The following is a 23,895-nucleotide window of genomic DNA, read 5'->3' on the forward strand; positions in this document are numbered from 1 at the left end:
GGTCGAGACAGTTTTCTGTTGAAAACAGAAGCAGATTATCTCGACGAGGAGGCAGCAGATTTAGAGATGTACTGTATGCAATATGTTATCACGGCGCAGTCAGCCCAGACAGCTGCTATCTGTCATAAACTCTGGCTATTGTTGGCCACACTACACAGCAACATGTGACCTAATCTAGATGAGCAGCCACTGAGCAAATACAGAGTGGAATGGTGTCATTTTTAATAAAGCTGTTTTATGGACTCAAGTCAACAGAGCCAGAGGAACAGGCTGAAACTTCCTTGTGCAAATGATATGGCAGTAGGAGTTTCATAACTTCCTCTGCTCAGACAAGCCTGTGGCAAGTCTCCTAACAGAGAACAGTGCAGCAGTCAGAGAGAGCGAAAGGGAAAAAATAACCTCGGCCTTATCAAGATTTCACAGACATTTCTTTAATTAGTTTTAATATTTCTTGTTTAGATAATGTCAGCCAATTGACTGTTCAGTCCCAAACGGGAACAGGAAGGGAACTCTGCACGTCTCTGATACAGAAAAAAATGGGCTGATCAGAAAGATTGCTTATTTCATTTTGTTTTAAATGCATGTGCATGTTTTGGACAGGCATCAAACACCTTTGCATGCACAAACTTTCATTGGTGATCTTATCGCTAATGTCTGAATGATATCACGTTGCGGTATTTGTTAAGATCAGGAGTAAACTGCTGAAGAAAGAGAGCTATCTCTGAAACATTAATTGTGCAAACATGCTCTCGCAGCTCTAAGCTCTCTTTGGGTTGCGTGCTCTGTTTGCTGCCTGAACGGCAATGTGGACGTGAACAGTTCTCACTGGTGACGGAGCGGTGATGGAAAAATAATTAGCGTTGCTGAGGAAAAGTTTCCTCTCTCTGAGATCTCAGACAAACATGCAGAGGGCCTCAGCCCCCAAAACAATGTTGATCAAAGCACGTAAACATCTGCAGCAATGAGACTCCCGCCTCTGGAACAAAGATATCTATTTATATTTTTCCAAGATTACCTCTAAAGATAACCCGACTTTACGCATAAGGGAGCATTTAGAACATCAAATGTTTAGAGTGGGATACATGTGGCCTACCTGCATACCCCCCCTCCCCCAGCCATAACCCACCTGTCTCCCCTCTAATCTTTGTTTTTTCACAGACCTCGCTCCCACATTAACACATTCTCTGGCTTTTGTACTCACGTCGCCTCTCCCTAACCACCTATCTCTGTCTCCCCCCTCCTTTCTCCCCTCTCTTCTGCACACACCTTTTTCTCTTCACGGGGCAGCAGGTGTTGAGTGGTTGTGTTTATCCCCTCCCTCCCCTCTCCTCCTACCCTTCCCTCTACCCTGTGCCTCTCTTCCCTTTCTCTCTCTTTCTTTCTGCAAGTGCCTTTCTCTCTCTGGCAGCTGGTAGGAGGAGGGAGGAGGCTATAACAGCTGCACACGAGGGCGGGTGGAAAAAAAAAAAAAAAAAAAAAAGCACACTAGGAAAACAGCTCCAATCCCCTCAGGGTTGTCAGCTCCAATCCCCCCCAACCTCTAGCGTTTTTTAACCAGGCAAACAGAGGAAAAACTGTTGCAGACTGAAGACATCCCTGCTCTATCAGCCCTACCTGCTTACCTCAGCTGCAGCGAGCAGGGTTTACACTCTCAGAGGGTCCCCCGTCTAGAGCTGTCTAGTGGTCTGCACGAGAAGCGTCCACTTAAATCTACTTACAACCAGTTAATCATTTTGAGTTTGCAAAACATGTCACTTCCAAATGGAAATTGTGCTGGAGGTGCTTACATCTGTTGGAGAAAAAAAAAATATCGGACACCACCAGGGTGCCTTTTTTCCCCTCTCTCTCGCTTTCTCTTTTCTCATAGCTCTCAAAGTCTGTGCTGTATGTGTGTGTGTGCGTGCGTGCGTGTGTGTGTGTGTGTGTGTGTGTGTGTGTGTGTGTGTGTGTGTGTGTGTGTGTGCATGTGTGTGTGGGTGTGTGTGTGTGTGTGTGTGTGTGAATGTGTCATTTTCACAAACAGCATCAAAATACATGAGATCGGCTCTCGGGCTTTGTTTGGCCCTGGCAAGGTTAGGCCAGCCTCATTCCAAATTTCCTGAGGGGGAACAGAGAGAAAAACGATTCCATGCAGATAAATCACTCGCACAGATCAAAAGACAAATCAGTGGCAAAGACAAAAGATGCTGACTTGCAGAGAACAATGGAGATGAGGAGATGTAGGTATCAGAGGAGCCGGTCCTAGTAGATCCCCATCACCGCTCAATCAAACCTGCTAACCAGGGTTTGCACACTAGGTCAAACAAACTCTGCCTCTGCAAGACAGAAGGGGTGTTTTAAGCTGATCTCAACAGACTGTTTTTGAGGGGATGGTGCTGCTGAGTTCTGAGTCCTTGCAAACTCATCCTCCAAATTGAATTTAATAGAAAGGTTTCAAAAAGCAAAATGAGAAGAGAAAGAACGAGAAGAGGTAAACCATTAAATATAAAGCACTGGCTTGTGTATGTGAGTGTGTGTTTGTGTTTGTGTGTGTGCGTACAGGAGGTAGTTGTGCAGTCGCATGTCCGTGTGGTTTGATATATGTGTTCAGCCTGTCTTCCTACGGTTGAGACGAAAAAGTCCTGTCCCAAGCAGCCCTTCACACATCACTGACTACAATCTTCTATTAACTTCTTCAATACGAGCAATAAATAAAAATATAGAATCCACAACTCTGTATTATCGAAAGTGTCACGCAGCAAAATAAAAAGTCCTTTTGGGAAGTAACATGGTACACTCTCCAATATTCTCTTTTGATCAAACTGTTTCATTGGATATCAGAGAAAGCAACAGATCACAGTAAAAAAAAAAAAAAGAAAAACTATTCTCATAAAGGGAAGGGTCATATGAAAAGCACCTTGCGACCTTGCTTTAAAGCCGATTCTATAATGTGGAGGACTATATTATGTTCAAAAACACAGTTCACCATGCACTACTGACAGTCATTATTTGATCCCCCTCCTCCGAGATTCATGTACGATAACACATCAATTTAGATTAAGGTGATATGAAAGAGAAATGTAAAATAGGCTTCAAGAGGGAGGAGCTGATGCATTTGAGATGAATAAAATCATATTAAAATTAACATGTTGAGCTCCGTCATAGTCACAATTGACCTGTGAAGTGTGCTTAACAGGAAAATATTTTAAATTGAAGCTCTGAAACGGGTTGTGAAAACTGACTATGAAAGCTGCTGATCATGTAAAAAAAAAAAAAAAAATGTCACACAAGTCCTGACTTGTGGGCTTTATTCAAATCTAGAGCAGGGGATAGGGAGGCCAATAAGGTCAGAGGATTTTTTTAATAGATTTGTATGGAGTGTGAGAGTCCCATTCAGGTGTCCTGAGGAAGATTAGCATGGAAGTATAACTGGAGCTGGGCTGAGCCCTCGGTGAAACTCACCCATGTTCCAGACACTATTTGCTTTCTCCAGTCCAAACATGTAAGATTTGATATTGCAGTTCTAGCCTGGAACAGAGGGAAAAAACAAGCCCACTGCCACAACAAAGACAGGAAATTCAGCATAGATTCCTACTTCTCTCTTTTCTCCTGCCTCTCTATACCTAACAATGCTGGTAATGGAAAGAGAACAGTGCCCGGAGCTGGCAGAGACACCTGCGACATATTTTCTCCCCCTACACTCTACTCACCCTTCCCACCGATACCCCCCCCCTGTCCACCCTCCCACTCTTCCCACCCCCTCGACATTAAAGTCCTTCACAGAAATCAGAATTTAATAAATCACCCCAGAGCCTGACAGAGTTTATCTCCGGGGGTCGCCTCCACTGTGCAGAGACTCACAGACAGACAAAGCGAGGCCCGATAAGATGTGAAATTAAATACAGTTAGCAGTTTGAGACAAAGGAGGGAGAGTGTCAAACCAAGCTTTGTACGACGTAAACGGCTGGCTGCTGGCCGGGGCACACACACACACTTACTCCCACGCACGCCTGCGCATGCACGCACTAACGCACAAATGCCAAAGACATGGCAGGGTGATTCATTTCAGGTTTCCTCTCACATTTAGCCTCATTTGCATCATCCACTGTCAACATATCGCCTCGCCCAGATATGTTCAAGAGCTTTCATTAGACGTCCAGGGGATGACATCCTTTTTACCCAGATGCACCATTATTAATCACTAGCTCTACTCCTATGTGGACTCATCTCCATCACGGATCAAACGCTATCTGCCTGTTTCCTTTCATTCAGCAGACATCCCTGACACCAGCCATCACTACAGCTAAAGGAGACTTATGGGAGTGTGTTGGGGCTCAGACGACCTTATGAATGTGGTACATAAGCATTTAGTACTAAGAGGATATAAATGTGAGGATTTGTTCCGACACACGTAGGGTCTGTCAGCAACCCCCCTGCCTTCAACCGCTCACGCTGTATGGCGTACCAACTTGAGGGGGCTCAGTGAAACAATTAGTGCTTCTTTGAAAAATGAAATCATAAAGAAGCACAATTGCAGGATCTTCATATGAGTATACAGCAATAATCTTTTCAATTAACTAAGGTCTCCTGTTCACATCAGGATATGGCCGACCTCAGCTGTTCAAAGCTGATATTTCCCCCACTTGGTAGTTAAGAGAAAGCATAGTCAGGTTTCCAGGAAGAAGGGGTGTGGGTTGTTTAATGGGCTTAGCCTGGTCGTTGGACCTGACCTTTTCCCTTTAACAATACTGGGGCTGTCAGACTCGGGCCTGCTCTGGGAACACAATGACCCATGGGTGAAGCCTAATCTTCTCCAAGTCCATTCTCTCCACTGACCAGACAGCCTTCATCCACTGCTTCTCTGTTGCTCCAACTGATGTCTTCCTGCTGAGACAACAGTGCCAAGGAACTGTCAACAGCCTGGGCCCAGCAGGCCCCAACTGGGTCTCACACACAGAGCCCTGCAGGGTCCGCAGGCACTGACACTCTCTGCTCAGACTGTGAGTGCCCCTCCGCAGAATGTCAAGAATGACAGGAATGCTGGGTGCCATCATGAATCCCGATAACATTCTACATCTAAGAGTGTGATTAGCGGTCTCTGTAGTCAGCCCCTCTATGGATGTGATTGAAGAAATGGACTGCTGGACAGTGTAGGCCTGTCACTACAGTGCATGAGCTTGTCACTTTAAACTTGATCCGTTACCTCCCATATCACACATAGAACCATCAGCTACAAATTAAGCCTCAGCAGGCAGATTGACGAGCAATAATTACATGAAGACTTGTGTATAAACAGGGGGTTTAAATTTCTAGGGTACAGTAAGTACAGATTAGAGACTTAACATGAATGTTGCATCCTTTTCATCCAAATCTTTGCATTTCTCTGGTTTGCCCTTTCTCATTGTGTATTGTGAAAGCTTTTCTGGTGATCATCAACATGACCCAACATGACAACAGCAGTTAAGAACAAATGGCACTGCTGTGTAAAAAGGTTTCTATTATACACCCGTAACTGATAAAGCAGAAAGCAAACAATACTGTAAATCCATGTTCACACACACACACACATGCAAACACACACAGACACACTGAGAATTGCTGTGGAAAGATGTATCAGAAAGAAAATAAGCAGGCTCAAATGTATCCAAAGATGTATTATAGTTAAACTTTACAAGTGTGTGATCTGTCCAGGTGACTCATGGAAGTTAATTCTTCTCCAAATGTTTGGTTTTAATTTTTTCATGTTCAAATGGTGTGCTGTGAAAGGTTGTTCTTTCTTCTCCCTGCAAGTAAACTATACAAAGATGTGTTTGATCTCTGAAATCCGATCTGTATTTCTAGCATTGTCTCTAGTTCTTAGTGTGGCATCTTAAAGGTCAGGAGTGAAAGGCCATTTGATAACTACAGAAAGACCTTTCGGCTTTATTATGCTGCCTTTCATCTCCTTGCCTGCTGAGGTTAAAACAAAGCATTGCATCCTTTGAAAAAGAAAGGATAAAATGAATCACTTTGGAGCCTCAAGCCTCTTTTTTCTGTCACTAGAGGAAGTCTGGCATCCAGTGTAAAAGAAAAACTCTAGTGGGATATGTTTCTGAGACAGAGAGAAAGAGAGAGAGAAAAGTCTTCTCAGGGACGATTAGCATATGTCCTCTCAGCCATCTACCAAACCTCTCAATGAGACCCTAAAATCCTATTGAGATATTATTACCACTCAAACAAGGCATTATGTGAAACATCTACAGCATGTATGCACACACAAAACACAGGTGCACACATACGGAAAAACACACACAATCACAGCTCAATGACACCAATTTCCCACTGAATATTCCTTTTCTTCTTAATGGTAACCTTGGGAGACGGCCGGCACCAGCGCGACACTTAACAGCCACTAGTCTGAGAAAAATGTTTTTGATATGCTTGTGTCATTTAATCATCCACATTCTGCCGAGGCTGTGCAGGACAATTTTGCAGGATATTAACTCCCAACTAAACCCTGGCTTGTATCATTTGTGGGGCCAGTCAAGCAGGAGTCCCAGGAGGAGCAGAGACTTCCTCCTCACAGTCGTAGTAATCTAAGCTTGACTGGGCACGCTCAGACACTCAACACAACCGCACACAGGCAAACACACAACTAATAGACAGGTAGAATGAACCATAGAGGAGTAAAAGATTCAGAAAATGTATAGAACAAATGATGACGCCCTTTACTGACAGTCACAACAGTAAAAGAAGGATGAGTGGATTTGTGATTTCAGTGATCATGTAACAAAAATAATAGAGGTTATAATACATTAAGCAGTGGTTAAAAATGACTTGACGCATATATATATATATATATATATATATATACTTTTTTCTTCTACTTCTACTAAAGTTAGAGATTGAAGAGCATCCGTAAAGATGTCACTTTAACATGATCCATCTGGACAGCTCACATTGCTTAATGGGGTAGGAAATTCATTTTTTCTGCTGTGGAACAGACGTGGTGGATGATGTGATTCTATGCAAAATATATGAAGCCATTACTAGAAAAATGCATGAGTTTCAGTTGTTGGAAAGGAAAAAGTATCTCATTGCACAGAGGCTTTCCCTATTCTTTACCAGGCAGCGTCACTTACACGCACACACACACAAACACACACACACACAGACACACACACAGACAATGCAAAAGAAAGCAAAGGCAACTGATGAAAACCATTTTTGTTCCATCACAAAGAACTAGGTCACCCTCTCATAATTGTCAATCATGCAATAAATCTCTCTGTGGTACAAATGAATACGGCATTGGGAATGAGACAAAGCTTATTGGCATGCTATGTCAGCTTGACTCAATTCATCCTCCTTTTCACACAAGACCATTCATATGTGAAGTTGTGCGAGGGTGACTCTCTCTTTGACACTCTCTCACACACTCGCACACACTCATCTGTTTCTCACCGAGCAACCCGCACACTACTTGCATACAATCAGTCATGCCCCCCCCCCCCCCCCCCCCCCCCCCCATATTCCTAATGTGGAAGTTGCACAGGGTTCATGTATGTGGAAAGACAGTTTCAGCTTAAGGCTCATTTATTATCATAATAACTTCTTTATTTCCATAAAGAAGTTGTCTCACTCAATCTTCTGCACAACTGTGGAATTATTAGTGAACATACTTAAATAACTCGTAAAATAAAAGAGTTTTAGGGCATCAGCACATGCACATGCACATGGGTTGAGTTTGACTGCCTTTAAATAAAATCAAACAAAATTCATGATTTCACAAGATGAAACCAAACTGACTCTTGACTTCTGCACTGACCTCATAGCATACCAGGTGTACAGAGGTCTGTTTCCCAGCTATCTGATTGGCTGAGAGCACTGGCTTGACACAGCACTACAGCTTCATCCACTGAGGTTTGTGTCACATCTCTGAGGACCCGACTGTCACTCTTTAAGAGGAGGGTAATAATAGCCAGGCGCCACAGCAAGTGGTGGCACAGGCGATTTTAAAGAAACATCAGGGAGACGGTGACATTTGAGTCTACGAGGAGAGAAACCCAAGCGCTGCATCCAATAAAGACTCCCGCCGATATTCTCACTAGACTCACAGAGAGACGCAGAGGCAGGGAGGGAGAGAGAGAGAGAGAGAGAGAGAGAGAGAGAGAGAGAGAGAGAAAGAGAGAGAGAGAGAGGGTAAAAGGCAAAGAGAGATGTCAGTGTAAGATGAAAATGTGTTGACCTGGTGATATTGATACCCTGTTCATAACCTCTACAGGTGTGCAGTGGCATCAGGAAGCAGCTGTGGGTGGGGTTCGCTTTGGATTAAAACAAGAATTGCAAACCTTTTTTTTTTTTTTCAGCACACTGAATCTGCCTGGTTCACTATGACCTGCTAATAGATGAAAAGGTTCTGTGGAAAAAATCGTTTAATCATTAAGTTGCAATTAATTGTATGTAGTACATCAATAACATAGTTGTATAATTTATCATTTTTCATTTGAAACCCAACTATTTTTGTTATTTTAATTCTGCATTTTAAGACTTTTTAAACAGATTTTTTTCAAGAAATATTAATATGGCAATCACCTCAGGATTAATTACAAAATTTTAATGGTGGTTTAGCTTGTGAATGAGGACTTTTTTCCCTACTTTTTTCTTTTCTTTTTTTCCATTTTTTTGAAAGACAGATCTGGAGCAATCTGCCAATCAGTGTCAAACTTCAAATGCTGTTGTTAGATGTTCTCTAGATATGACCTAAATATATAATGAAAAATATAGTCATTAATATGGCAGGAGTGACATCTGGACTTTCACCAAGACCATCTTCATTTTCTACTAAGGCTGCTTCAGTTTAACAACTAATTTTATTCTTAATTTCTTATCCTTTCTTATCCTTTTGGAATTTTTCAAACTCCAAAACTCAGACAGAAGCGAGCCTACCGCCTCACCAGGAGCTTATTTTATGCAAAGTGGTGGTTACAATTCAAAGCAACAAATTGACTGCGTAAAGTCTTTCTGGTGTATAACTGAATTTAGATTCACATAAATAGCTGTGGGGCTGTTTTCTTAGTTTTGCATCAGAAGATACTGACTGAGCAGATGCTTTGAACTACCATAGAATGTGCTGTTAGTCTCAAGTGTCATTAGCTTCAGGGCTTTTCCAGCTAACACCAGGTAAAGATTAGATAACAATCAGCTCTTTAATAGATACTGTTGGAGGCGCTGGGGCCGTTCCTCTGCTGCGCTGCTCACCTGAAGCTAACAGGAGAAGAAGAAGGGTTCACAGCGATGTCATTTCCTCCTTTGTTACTTTTCTGTGATGTATTAAGCCCAGTGAGGAACACAGCTGTTGTTAAATTACAGGTAACTGTTTGCTCATTGTGTGTCAGTGAGTGTGTACTTGGGTTTGAAGCCGTTTATTAGATAACATATTGTAATATATTAAACATAAATTTGATGAAACAGATACTTTTTTTGCACCTGTCACACAAGCAATTTAACAAACCTGTTAAATTTGAAAAAAATATATCATTAAAATCTATTTATCTGGATCAATTGTTCTCTATTTAAAATGTTCATGAACAGTGACTTTTTACTTTCAGAAAAATGCTGGATTTAAAAAAAAGAAAGAAAAAAGTTGTTTAATGACGGACACTACTTCTAGAAATTCCAGACGTACAAAGGTCTTCTTGTTGTTTGGCATTCCTTTCTTAGGATCCCTCAATTATTAAGGAGGAGTACTTTTGTATTAAGCAAAAGGGCTCCAAAAACATTGACACTGGAGGAATAACATCTGCATGTTTACTCAGGAGAAGATTCATCCCTGATAGGCTCCATGAAATGAAGAGGGGGGGAGAAAAACAAGAAGAGGAAATTTGTGGAATCCCATCTGAGATTGCTTCCCTGATGGATTCCTTTTCCTGTCAGCTCAGACGAGAAATGAAGCTGGGGAAAATTAACTCCTGATACAGCTACGCTGAATTAGACAGAGAGAGGGAGGGGGAAAAAAACCCAACACACTTTTTAAGGATTCCAGCCTTGTCATTTTCAATTTTCTGCTCTTTGGACATGCTTGTATTCAGATTCCCCAACATCTATTCGCCATATCAATCCTAATTAGACAATCTGGGCCCACGAAGGATGGGAGCAGAGTTATTTGCATAATTTAATCATAAATACTCAGTGATACATATTTCCAAATGCATTTGTACAATTATCTTTTCATCCTTGGGGCAAAAGTATTAATACGATTAGGCAATAATTCTTAAAAAAAAAAAAAAAAAAAGGTTGAAAATAAGAAACTGGCAAGTGTGCACTCTTTTTTAAACTCCAGCTTTGGGCTATATGAAAAATTAATTAATTTCTGAGGAAAATCAATTTCTCTATGTGACCATATTAGACAAAGCCTGGCAAGGGCCTGCATTCCTTCTCCAATCAGGAAATCTCATCTGCTCCCTCTAACTTCTGTCAGTAGTATTTAACATCCTGGTACAAACGTCGGTGACTTCCGCCACGCTTCCTAAATGTGCTGTAATATGAAGGAGCCCGCAAGTAAAGACAACCTCTATCTTTACCGAGACAAAGGGAAGGAGGGGGGGGTCTGCATGACCCAAAGTCTTTTGCTGGCATGTCAGGGAATGACTCTCAAGTGTAAAATTAGAAGGGAAAAATCAAGTTTAACAAATCTAGCTTAATATACAAGCATGTTGGCAGATACTCAGCTGCTTACGTCTGCTGTCTCTAAAAGTCAAAACTAAAGCAGTTTTAGGATGTTTGTTAAAAAAATAATCAAAAAAGCAAGAGCTGGTAATTTAAAACCACTTTAATTTTCTAAAAAAAAATAAAATAATAATAATAATTGGTAATTCAATCGCTGCAAAGGCATGCAAATAAGGAGCATGGACAGCTAATGCATCCAACAGGCAAATTAATAATACAGGCCTCTTTGCCATGCAAATAGCCTCTAAATCCACAAATGACATTAGACAGTGTCAAACAAAGCCTCTCTAACAAGTGAAATCTGTGGTTTTAACAGTCTTGGCTCAGCTTCATTTTAAGCTACAGAAATGAAGAAACAGAACGTGTTTAGTTAACTGAGCTGCTCGATGGACTTTTCTAAAAAATGTTTTAATTTGCTCTTGTTCCAACTCAGTGAATGTCAAGTCAATAAAGCAATTCTGATTTTCAAGGAGACTATTTGTTTGCAAAAAAAAAAAGAAGGAAAAAAAAAAAAAACACCTTGCCGCCATCTGCCAACTGCACAGTTGACTTGAGCACATGTACTGTACCTAATCAAATTTAGCAGATCCCCACTGAAGGATTAAAAATGTGGGGGAAAAATGACTTAAAATGTTTTTTTTCTTTACTTCAATAAAGAAACAACACACAATATGAGGGCCAATTTGGCTTTCGAGAATGTGCTTCAATAGATTTGGATTTTAAACAGCTTTGTATACCATTATCTCTTACCCTCTCTTTCTCTCTACCTCTATCTCTCCCCCTCTCCTTCTCCTTCTCTAATCAGGCATCTGTCACTCTGTTTTTGAAGTTATTATCGCCCAAGCTCCCTCTTGGATGTGGTTGCTGGGTGACGGGTATCTTAGCACCCACTCTGACTGGGAATGATTTGAATGGAATCCAGAAATCTCCCCTGAGTACCTGTAAACACATCCGTGCCTTGTAGAAAACAAATATATTATAAGAGAGCTCAGCAGAGGAGAGGAGGGAGAGAGACAAGCTGGCACCCTCAGTGGCAGCTCACACTGAGCGCTAAACAAAACAATTACCGTCATTTGCAAATATGTGTGTTTAGGCATAAACACGCTTGAAATGGGAACAACAGAGGTGATAGCTCTCATAGCACTACCTGTCATACCCGTATCAATTATATAGATTTGTTAAAGAAAAAAGTGGTTTCACCATGACCTGCCATGTGTAACGTTTCAGAGCTCGATCTGTTTGACTGAAACCAGCCGGGGAAAATCTATTTAAGAAGGGCATGTAAGTGAAAAGCCAGCCCATTCCCAGTGGTGGGACATTGTCTAGGGCGTGTGGTTAACCTTCAGGGGTAGACAATGATTGTCAATTAACTGCTGTATTTCTGCGCCCCAGCATCGGATAGCCGGCCTCCACGAAGCAGACCAATGAGAGATATGCGATATCTCTGCGCCGCCCCCGTGTTATAATAACCTTTCAGTGAGTTCAAGTGTCACGCAGCAATAAGAACCTTTTTCATCCCACCGCAGGGAAAATGAAAAGGAAAACAAGTAGCTGGAACATAGGGCTCCTGGAGGGCTCCTGGAGGGCCAGAGTCATAATGTAGGGGTGGGGGGAGATTACTGAACCTGGAACAGTATTGGAGCAAATGCGAACACTGGTAATCTGGCATGAGAGCCCTTAAGAAAATGAAGGGGTTGAGAGTGACTATTTCTTTCTTTATTATTTTAAAGATGAACAATAATTACAAGGTACTATAAGCTGGCTCAGATGCTATAAAACTATGAAAGAAATTTTCAAAAAGGAATTTTAATAGGAATTTTTTTAAATCAATGGTTTAAAAAAAATTCCAACAGTTTTCCATTTACGGTGCTAAAACAGAGCTCTGCTAAAGTAAGCATGGGGGGGCGGGGGGCAGTTTGGTTGGCGCTTGTTTGTGTCCACATCTAAACTGAAACAGCAGGTTGCAGCGGTGCTCTGTGATGCTATTCACATTCACACTGTGTGCAAAATGAGAGTAGTGTTGTTTTAGCACAATAGAATGTGGGAGGGGGAAAAAACTGCATGTGAAATAGTAAGACCCATTGTACAGGAGTATTATTCACTTCATTGTTATCACTCTGCCACTGTATAAAAAAGAGTGGTGACATTGTGGTAATAGGGTGAGATGAAAAGCTAAACTATCCCAGGCAGCAGGCTGTTGTTGTGTAACCTGAGTGGGTTAACCGGTGAACTCGGATACTTTTTTATCTGACTGTAAGTCGGTCCAAAACCGAGTACAGACTTTAGAGAGGGAACTTATCCTCACCTACAGGGCAACATGTGTCCTGTTTACTCAAAGTGACCATTTTGTCAGCAGCAAATTCAACGACAGACGGAGACAAGCACACATCCCTGCAAATAAAATCAACTCTTTCTAAGTAACAGAAGCCTTTTATCCTGCGGATGCCTCACTGTTCCATGATGTAATTCTCCAAATGGGGCAGGCAGGCAGTCAGGGCCCGGTCTGAGTGATTGATTTCAGCCCAGCACCGGGAGAACCTGGCTGCTTTCAGAGACAATTACAGTCCTGTCCATGTGCCTGTAATAGCCCAGCACTTTAGCGTCATTAAAGCGACGCGAGGCACTGCATTATCCTTTAACCCCATCGCTGGCCATCCCCCCATTGACAACCCGGAGAGTTCAACCACATACTTTGTCACCTGAAGCTCCACACCAGGCTGGAGTGGAGAGTCACCGCACCTTACATTTCTCACTATAGAAGGAGGTGAGGGAGGGGGGTGGGGGGTGTTTAACTCCCTTGGTGCTTTATGTAAATGATGCTTAAGCACCAAAGTGCACAGGTGAGTTGTTGAGACGATTGCTGCTGGAATGGAAACATGAAGCTGCAGCATCTCTGCATGTAGATGTGTGAGGCCGACTGTTACAAAGCGAGCATAAAGAGAATGAGAACGCTGTTTGCTGATGGCAAAAACTGATGGGCCATGATGAAACTTTAAATAAATGAAGCACGTGGAAAATAACTTTGTAAGTAGAAATGTTTCATTGGGATGACATGGGTCTGCGTTAACTTAAAATGTTGTCTAAGTTGTCGGATTTTTGGGATGTTCATTCCAGGCCTAACTGTTCACATTTAAAGGTTCAAAGTATAATCATATAATTTTATCTTAATGACAAAAACACACAACAACTAAATTAATGAAAAGAAAATCTGTTTGTGCAGCAACTCATGCAACGTGTGTTTGTGTGAGCTGCTTTAAAATGTGCTCAAGGCACATCTATAACTCAGATGTCAGCTGCAATCTCACACTGTTAATTTTGCAAAAGAGTGCATGCTTTTAAACCGGGATTCAAAGTGACTCCATGTGTTTGCTGCTGTTCCCCACTGATGTGTGTCTTTCCATCATATTTGCATTTCCAGCTCATTTCTGGGGGAGCAGATCAATACGGAATCAATCACAGTGACAGGTGAGATGGTAAATTTTGACCAAGCTGAGCCATCCTGTGAGACTGAGCGATACATCACAGGACAGGACAATAAAAAAAAGGCTTTTAATCAAATATTGATCTCTGCTTAAATCATTTCAATTTAAAACACGTGAAGCTGAAAATATTTCAGTTGCTGATGTTTTTTAATGCATCTGTTTTTACAAGTGAAGTGTTTACCGACTCCATGTTTATTCTTAATTAAGTGTGTCCACACTTAACTGAATTATAGCAAACAGATTAATTAAAAAAAAAATAAATAAATAGGATTTTATTACACACTTTTGAGTCATGCCTTTTGCTCTTTAAAAATTAGTCCATTTGAATGTATTCAGAAATAAATACGATTTTAATTTATTTCTAATAAAACGGATCTGTCTTGTTTATTTTTTAGGAAATTTAAGTTATTATATCGCAAGTGCATATAATGAACCATAGATCACTTTTATTTTAATCTCTAAAATGGAACACTGAAAAGTTGCATACAGTAAAGGAAATTTATTTAAGCACGTCTGAAAAAGGGTGACAGCTTTGTGTATTTGTTAGATCGTCTTTCATAAGGTAGATCAACATCTACAGTTTACTCAAAAGTACTTACAAACTCAACCGAGGTGTAGCCTACATTATCGATTTATTTGCCCAGAGGCAGACAAGCTATCCATCATGGCACAGCTTTGTCCTGCACGTGTTAAAAGAAAAAGGAAAAAAAACTTTCACTTAACTTTCTAACTGGTGAAACGCGCTGGTGTCTTCATGTCCAACACACAACCGCGAGCACATTTCTTCGACGTTTGGATGGAGTTTGACACACACACACCTCTACATAAATGCAGAAACTTAACCCTTATAATAACAATGATCAAATTACTAATTACACTGCTCGAACCAGTTGTACTGTAAAGGAAAAAAATGTCTCCCCCTTTCTTGCTCTTGCGCCTTTTACGCACGGCTGTCCGCTAAGGAGATTTAAACCAAAATACAAACGAGAGCTCTCCACTAACCTCGCATTGGTGCAGTCGTTGTAGAGAGTCTCAAAGTCTTTTCTGGAGATGAGTTTGCAGCGGTTCACCCCGGGTTGGATGGCGCCGAGCCCTCTGAGGATGCGGACCTGCTCCACATTGCACACCACCGGCGTGATCTCAAGCCGCTTCAGCTTGGTGTACACCGTATGCAGTCCGCCGACCAGGTGCTTCAGGAACAGGTCGAAAGCCTGAGGAAGGCAGATGAGCTCGCAGCCGTCCACGGTGAAAGAGGCTACTTTTGCACCGCGCAACTCAACCATCTTGCACTCATTGTTTTGCGGTATATTTTCAACAGGCGACGGGGTCGAATAGACGGGCTTGCTGGGGGGTAGAGCCGCAGTCGGAGTCGGGATGCCCGGACTGCTGGTCGCGAGGAGCTCTGATCTGAACAGGTTCTGTCCGGGTCCGGATGGGGGGGCCAGGGATGGAGACGGTGATGAAGTTGTCGACGGCGGGGACGTCGTTGCGGAGGGAGTCGAGATTGGAGGCGGTGGAACCAGGGGAGTTTGTGGGATCAGAGCAGCCGGTACGGCCATGGTCACCTACAAGAGGGGAAGAGAGTCGCCGAAGTTCAAAGTAGAAAACCCAGCCTGCCGAGACACCCCTGAATGAAAGAATCCACGAGAGTTTAGCTCCTCGGCTAAGTTAGGAAGTAAAAAGAGCCACCAATGGGGGAAAAAAAAAAAAAAAAAAAGGCGTGCTGAATGAGGGTGTTTTTTTTTTTTTTTTTTTTTTTTGAGGGGGGGCCGAGCAGCGGGACAATGATCAAAGATAGGAGGAGGAATGACAGGAGGAAAATGAGCTGAAAAGTGCAGCTCCGCTCTGTGGATGAGTTGTTATTGTCACACGGTACAGAGAGGGAGGAGCTAGGGGACAGTGGAAGCCTTTGAAGAACACATAACTGGTCTCCCATTAAGTACAAATGTTCAAGTCTGTTAAAATAACGTGTTTTTAATTCCAGTTTTCAGCGATTATATAAAATCATATCGGGAATCACATTTTTTGTGTGTTTGCATTATTTCAATTATTGATCATCAATTTTTATTATTTCCAAAATTATGCAAAGCCTGTTTCTGAGATATAAGGAGAAGTCAAAAAGGAGAAGGAAGACGTTTTTTTTTTTGTTGTTGTTGTTTGTTTGTTTGTTTTTATCTTTGGCAATTTGTAGGTATTTTGCCTCTCTGTGGGATTGTGTGTGCTATGAAACTGTTTTTAGTTTCGGTATTAATACTGTAACACTGTCACAAGTCTAATTCTGATATCATACTTGTCATATTTTCTGACTGAGCTTGACTGTATGAGTCACGTTCAAGGATCTGGCAGAGGACAACATGTCCCACTTAATTAGCTCTCCCCCCTTTTTTTTCTTTTTTAATTCTCTTCCAATTAAATGTTTCACATATAATGACAATAATAATAAATAAATAGATAAGTATTAGAATAAATAAAACTGGTCTTTTCCAGATCTTAAAACTATAAGTGTAACTTTAGATAATCAGTGGCACATTGTAAATTGCCCAGTGTCCTTATTTACTTTACAAAACGTAAACCAAAATCCTGAAGCAGCGTAAAAAAGTAAGATTACCTTTGACACGTCTAATGGAATGAAAAGATTGCAAAACAGATGTTGTCCTTATGAAATACTCTTGATTAATTGATTATCGGCAAGTGTGAGCACATCTATGAAAGCACTTTGGCTTTCATGACAGTTTCTTGCTCTGGATCATCCAAGTGTGTGTTAATCCAAGGTGTAAAGACATCAGCGATGAAGAGGCAACTGTTGCTGCCTATCAATTTGGGAATAGTTATAAGTCATTTCCAAACAGTTTGGAGTCAATCATTCAGTGAAGAAAAAAAAATCACAAGTGGAAAACATTTAAGACAGTTGCCAATCTTGGCAAAGAGTAGACGTCCCATGAAGCTCATCCCAAGGTCAGACTGTGCAGTGTTCAGAGAAACTGAGCTACATCTCAGACTCTACAGGCCTCAGTTAGCATGTCAAATGTTTAAAGTTCATGACAGTAAAATTAGAGCAAGACTTGCTTGTATAGAAGAGTAAAAAGCCCTTTATCTTAAAATATATATATATAAAAGATAAAAACATGGCAGCACAGCTTATATTTGTCAAGTTCATTTGAGCAAACCAAAAGGCTTTTAGAGCAATGTCCTTTGGATAGATAAGATTATAGGGAAGATGTTCAGTCATAATGCACAGCACTACTTCTGATGAAAACAAAACACAGCTTATCAGTGCAAAGCCTTCATACAAATTGTCAACCACGGTGGTAGAAAGTTGATGATTTGGGCTTGTTTTACCGCCACAGGACTTGGACACCTTTCGGCCACTTGGATCCAATCAAAGTCCAGACCACAAACCAACTGAAAAGATGTGGTGAGAACTTACATAAAAGATTCATGCAAACCTCAATAAACTGACGCAGTGTTGTAAAGAATGCGCCAAAATTCCTCCACAATAATGTGACTGAATGATAACACACAGAAAATGATTACTTAGTTATTGCTACTAAAGCTGGTTGTACAAGCCACTGAGTCATGGGTTTTATTTAGGTTTTTACACACTGCTTCTGCACTTTGACTCAGTTTTAGTTGATCAGATGACACAGTGACTTATTGTGTGTAACTGTTAATCTGAAGCTGTATTTACTTCATTTTTAGGCCTGGAAAGGAGCAAATTATTGCATAAAACATTATATTGAAAGACGATATACATTTTTCTTCATTAATTTAAGCTTTGAATGCAAATCACATTTATATGATATATTACATTTATATTGCATCATCTGATCAAGTGGCATATTGTGAAATAATGTGAATATGAGGGCACTAATTACAGTTGGATTGTAATGATTTATCTCCAATAGATTGCTTTGTAAAAGGTCCATCCTCTTAGCATTGCAGTGCTTCCAGTATACTTGCTTCATTTGCTGTCCATCTCAAAACATCTGATAACACCAGTTGCATCTCAGAGGAACTGCAGGTGAACTGAGGATTATGTCAAAAGAAAAAAAAAGAAGAAAACACTCAAATTTGTTAAACATAAGGGGCTAACTGAAACCCTAAACCCCTTTAAAGAATCAGCATTTAGCATCAACTTGTTGCTGCTTTTCATGAGTGTTTCGGAGGTGTTGGACACACTCCACAATCTCCACACAAAGCACCATATTGTTCAAGAGTTATTCTACTTTATGAAACTGATTATTGAACTAAACTTTACCAAGCTGGAGCATGAACTCTCAAACTTTCCTTCAATATCAATCTCAGACAGACAGGAAAAGAGGGATAAAGACTTGGAGGGGAAAATTGAGTACTGTGTAATGGGATAAGGTCAAGGCCATGTACAAGTGTATTACTCCAGCTCAGATCGAGTTAACATATGAAGCCAACCAGTGAGGCACATCATGATGTAGAGTATATGTCTCCCTGTCTTTCATTATAGATCAAAGCACTGGCGTAAGGTAATAAAGTTTGTAAACATTAATTATCATAAATTATACATTACATTACAGGTATATTGCTCTTCAGTATTAATTTTTGTATTGCAACTTTGCACTTTTAAAATTTCTCACTCAGCAACTCTATTAGACTCTTTACTAGCCTCTCTTCGAATTTTGTCGAGCTCATTTTCCAAATAAATTGTGGATATTGAAAATTAAAGTTAAATGCCCCAGTTCTTAAAATTTTGTGCAAAGTTCATATTATGACAGTTTTATTTTAAAGAGCTCTTCCGCTCATTTTAAGTATTCTCATTTTATGGAATGAGTGTAGTTTTCACCTATAACAATTCTGCTTATCCTGCTTGTATTTGTCTTAAATTCAGCGTATTCATGATGTCCTGTTGTGTAAGATAAGCTTTAAGATAAGCCATTTTAAAATTATCATTCAGGGAAGAGGTAGCTTGTAGTGTAAAATCAATAGCTGCTTAAAATTCATTGCCAGGCAATCCATTTGCCCTTTATGTTGCTAACCTTTCACTTAAATATGCACCATATTAAGATTTCATTATATACAATGAATGTCACAACAGTTTGCCCACTATTTTTCTTGTTTGCATGGGTTAACTGCAAATCATTGCGCTTGTAATTTCTGAAAAATGACTTTCATTAATATTATCCAGGGGAAAAAAAGAAGACAAAAAAAAGAAAAAATATATGAGCCGCAGCAGCCCAATAGGTATGAAAAGGCAACACAGGATATGTATGATGTTTGAGATACAAAGGCCCTTCAGCAGACTGGGTGGGCTGCATGTGTCTGACACAAGTTAAGAAAACAAAGCATAACAAAAAAAAATGTGCTTTGTGTGCTTGTGCTGTAAATTACACCACAATGCTTTATTGATATAATTTAACACAAATGTAATATTATTTACGTAAGAAAAAAAAAATGCACAGGAAGAATCTCAAAAAGGAACTGACTGAGGACAAAAACTAAAAATGGTCCTTGTTAAATTAATGCCACAAATGAAGTTTCCAGTGTGACTAAATATTTAGTTAAGTAAGTAACATAAACAGTTCACATACTTTCCAAAAAGTACACAGACGTACAGTACATGTGGATGAGATTGCAGTAAACAAATGACTATGTCAAAATGTAATCACCCTGTATGATGTATGGCACGGGGAAAGTGTTTGAAAATGTATGGATATGGGACAGGACTTGTGTATGATCAATGACACACTATATTGTTTGATGTAATAATTTATTCACCCCATAAAGCTTTGATAAAACAATGTTGAAAAGCAATTTAAATTGAATTCATTTAAATGTCAATTCTCATGGTTAGGATTTTTCTATAATTGGCTATTTAATTAAAATAATTTTCATAGTCATTAATACAGCCAGCAACTTGTAGCACACTGACGTGTTTTAATTACATGGTATTAACAAAATTGATATGCTTTAGAAAGCATGGTGAATAAGAAATAATTAGACCAATCATACATCATCCTCTTATGGACATTAAGTGTATCACAATATAATTGATGAACTTAAAAAACGAGAGAGATAAATAACTTTAATTGTACCAAGTTGGTGTACAGAGCTTGGAACAAAGAATCATACTTACGATGTATTATATTTCAGAGGCAATTCATTATCTGTAACATCACTTAGCTCTCTGTGCCCAGCACTCTCCTTTAACCTATGATTACATGACATTTGAAAGCACTGATACTGTGTAGTCTTTTAAAATGTCCTTTTACCTTGTCTGCATAAATCTTCAAAATGCTTTTCGGCACGGGCAAATAAGTGGAACAAAAGCAGCCTCAGACATAAGAATCATTTATATGCTTGGAATAAAGCACTTATTGATCATGAATATTTGTTTTTCCAAGGTTACTCTGTCTTGACCCTATCTCTCCTTTGACAACGGCCAACACAAACATGCCACTTTGGGTGAAGGGGAGATGACAGAGATGGTGGATGTGAGTGATAATATTCCATCTTGCCACATCCAGTGGCTTTCATGTTGGAAAACATAAAGTTTCAGCTTGCAGTGTTAAGTTACTTTAACTTTTCAGTCACTGTGCAAATTAAGATGCTGTGATAAGACAGACTGTTTGCTTATGAGACTAACCTTTCACTCAAATTAATGATTCATTTCTAACTGTTGTTTAGGTAGAAACTTTACACAAAACTGTCTAAAGTTCTGACCACACATTTTTGCACAAAGTTATATTCATTACACCTCACCTCTGCAGAATATTTAACACAAAATGTGTTAATTAGTAGAAAAGGAGGGCAGAATACCACATTAAGCACACTTTTCCAGAAATTAAGTCTGCTCAGCTCTTTTGGAGTAATTATTGGGAAGTTTTCAATGTTTCTTATGTTCATAGTTTCTTTAAGAGCAAATATATTATAAAATGAGGTCATTTAGTGCATGCAAACATTTGCAGACTTAGTTCTGCTGTAGTTCTATAAGTTTTGTAAATGTTTTCCATCTCTTGATATAATTGTTATAGGCAGATCTTGAACTCAACTTAACTGATATAAATGCTCCTTCACATAAAGTATGTAAAATAACAACTTTCCGGTACTGCTCAAAGGCAGTCAAATGGAGCTCAATTTATTTCCAAAGAGCCACCCCCCAACACTCCCACAATTAGAGCAGTCACGGCCCACATCCTCCAGTACTTCATTTGATGCCACGCAGCTTCCAATATAACTAAGGTGCAAAAAACAGAGAGATTTGTGGATATCTAAATTGCTAAAGCACAAACCTGTATAAACAGCGGTAATTACCGGGCCATTGACAGTCTCTCAGTGTTGTGCTCATTCTGCCACAGCCGCAGTGATTAAAATGAATCCTCATCGACTTCTCCATTAAAGCGCTGGCAGGAGCGATCCCGTGACCTTTCCCCATTGATTGAACATAACAATCACAATTCAATTGTAATGCAAAGAGAACATTTGTTATAATGTACATGAGATGCATGAGCCATTTCCTGGGAGCGGAGAAGGGTAATCAATGGAGTGACTCTTGGCGTGATGCAAGGAGAATGAGGCTGTTTGCAGGCCCTAACTCATACAGCCTGCAGTGTATGATGGAAAGCAATGATATGCATGTAAACGCCCTGATTTCTCTCTGCTCATCGTTCAATAGGATAACAACAAATCTTGACTTCTGTGTCTAAATACAACGCCGCCATGATTGGTATCCGTACACTGCCTAATACACTTCTGAGATCAAAGTTTGAGCCATATATCATTTCAAATAGAGATATCGCCACTAAGTTATCTTTCACAGAGCAGCAGCTGGCATGGCTTTAACATGACTTCAGAGATGCCAGCCTGTTGCCACAACAGTCAACAAACCAAGCAGAGAATTGAGAAAACATAAAACTATATGCTGGAACAATCAAGTCACGTGTGTAGCCAGATCATGTGTGATGTCATGTCATATAGTATTCTACAGTAAAGCAAGGACAAGCCTGTAAAAGGGCAATAACTAATGATTAGCTAAACACATGCAAGTGAAATGACAACTTGCACAATCCATGTCCCACTGAAAAGAAAAGCATGATAGGCATAACAAGCCCTTAAAAGCCGCACTCCATCACGTCTTTCAAAAACTGACTTATGAAGAGTGTATGCGAATGATGTCCTTAAGGGATTTCTTTTTAGAATCAGGAGATTATAGTTTACACGGACATTAAACAGATTAAACCAGCCAGCTCTCTAAAGGCAGTTTATCTAATGGAGAAAATGTGGTATGCTAATTGAGAAATTCCGATGGTAAAATTATATTTAAAGCCCTCTCCCTCACCCTCTTGCTCTGTCTTTCCGCTGGAGGATTTTTTTTTTTTAGTTTGGCTTGATGAAATCAAATGGTTAATCACAGCCATAAGCTGTGAGACATTAACTGAGTGAAACAGTGTTTGCCATGCTAAAAGGTAGTTGTCTCGGAAAACTTCATCGATGACAGATTCAATTCCATTTAGTAAATGTTTAATAAATGTTGTACAAACAGGCAGGCCTATCTCGCTGCGCTTTGAAAACAAAGGGAAACTTTAATTGCTTTAATCATCCCTAGCTTTGACGTTGTTATTGGCCTTAAAAATAGCAGTTAACAGAAACTGTCCTGCTGAGGAAATTGAACCACATTTGGAAAACGATCCGTAATTAAGATAGGGGCATCCCAAGAAGCTACGTCCTGGCAAATTGTTGTGACTAGGAAAAACATTCCAAGTCATACAAAGCTATTCAATTAACAGAAGGACCCTAGGAAAACAACCTCCCTATTATGTATAACTTACTTTAATCAGATTGAAAGCAATTGTATCCCTTTTGAAAATCCCTTAACACAAACATGTTAATTAACAGATAGGAAAGTGGAGAGATGTATTTTTCATTAGTGGGTAAAATAATGTTCCCCTTTAACATCAAGGAAAATCAACTGCTTACTGCAGTTAAACCAGTCAGCGGTGCAAATTCCCTGCCAGCATTTTTATTTAAAACCTCATTAATGTGTTTCAACCCAGCATAGCTGTACCTTTAATCTGCACTAAAAGGAAATAATGCGTTTCCTGCTTTATTTACCAGCCTTACTTAACAAGTGTTCCTGTACAATTAGAATTGTTAATAGATCTGGAAACAAAAGGACTTTGAAGGTGGGAAAGTGCTGACATTATTTCACAGGGGAAAAACACTCTTGAGAAAAAAGATCTGCTGTAAATGTAGTTTCCTGGAACACAGGCGTACTGCAATGTTGGTCTCTCTCATTAGAAATGCCATGCACAGGATATAAATCAAGGCCCGTAAAACATTTCATTGCCACACAACACTAAATTACACACTTGCTGGTTTGCCACACTGATTGTGTTTAAACATTGTAATTTTACTTTATTCTCATTAAATCTATGCAGAGTTTTACAATCCATAAACCGAGTATCTGTAATAAACATTAATAAATGTCAGAATTTGCATTTGGAAAAAAACACCCTGCTACATTTTTTTGCAAATATCAATCTATGAACCTTTCAACATTTCGTCAAACAAAATGCTAATTGTACCTTTAGGAATTTGGGAGACAAGTGACAAGAAATGAGATGCAATGTCCTTTGGAATCAGGATATCAGCTGAGCTGGAATACATTAAACATGCGACCAAAGCAAAGTACAGCAGGACTGTTTAGGTAAAGAACAAAAGACAGGGACAGGATATACAATTTATTCATGTAATAAAC

General features: G+C 39.9%; 1 protein-coding gene across 7 annotated transcripts in view; it reads right to left on the reverse strand.

Annotated features, from left to right (window-relative positions):
* dachd (dachshund d) overlaps positions 1–16,013 on the reverse strand; it is a 91,773-nt gene extending 75,760 nt beyond the window's left edge. For 2 of the 7 annotated variants that reach the window (XM_042002448.1, XM_042002447.1), the window contains exon 1: positions 15,171–16,013. In XM_042002448.1, the coding sequence (XP_041858382.1) occupies positions 15,171–15,727 (557 nt within the window). In that variant the 5' untranslated portion in view covers positions 15,728–16,013. The remainder of the gene's footprint in view (positions 1–15,170) is intronic. The other 5 variants (XM_042002452.1, XM_042002450.1, XM_042002451.1 and 2 more) reach the window with 3 other exon arrangements.
* Positions 16,014–23,895: the final 7,882 nt, after the last annotated feature.

Source organism: Melanotaenia boesemani, chromosome 12, assembly GCF_017639745.1.
Source record: "Melanotaenia boesemani isolate fMelBoe1 chromosome 12, fMelBoe1.pri, whole genome shotgun sequence".
Lineage (NCBI taxonomy): Eukaryota > Metazoa > Chordata > Actinopteri > Atheriniformes > Melanotaeniidae > Melanotaenia > Melanotaenia boesemani.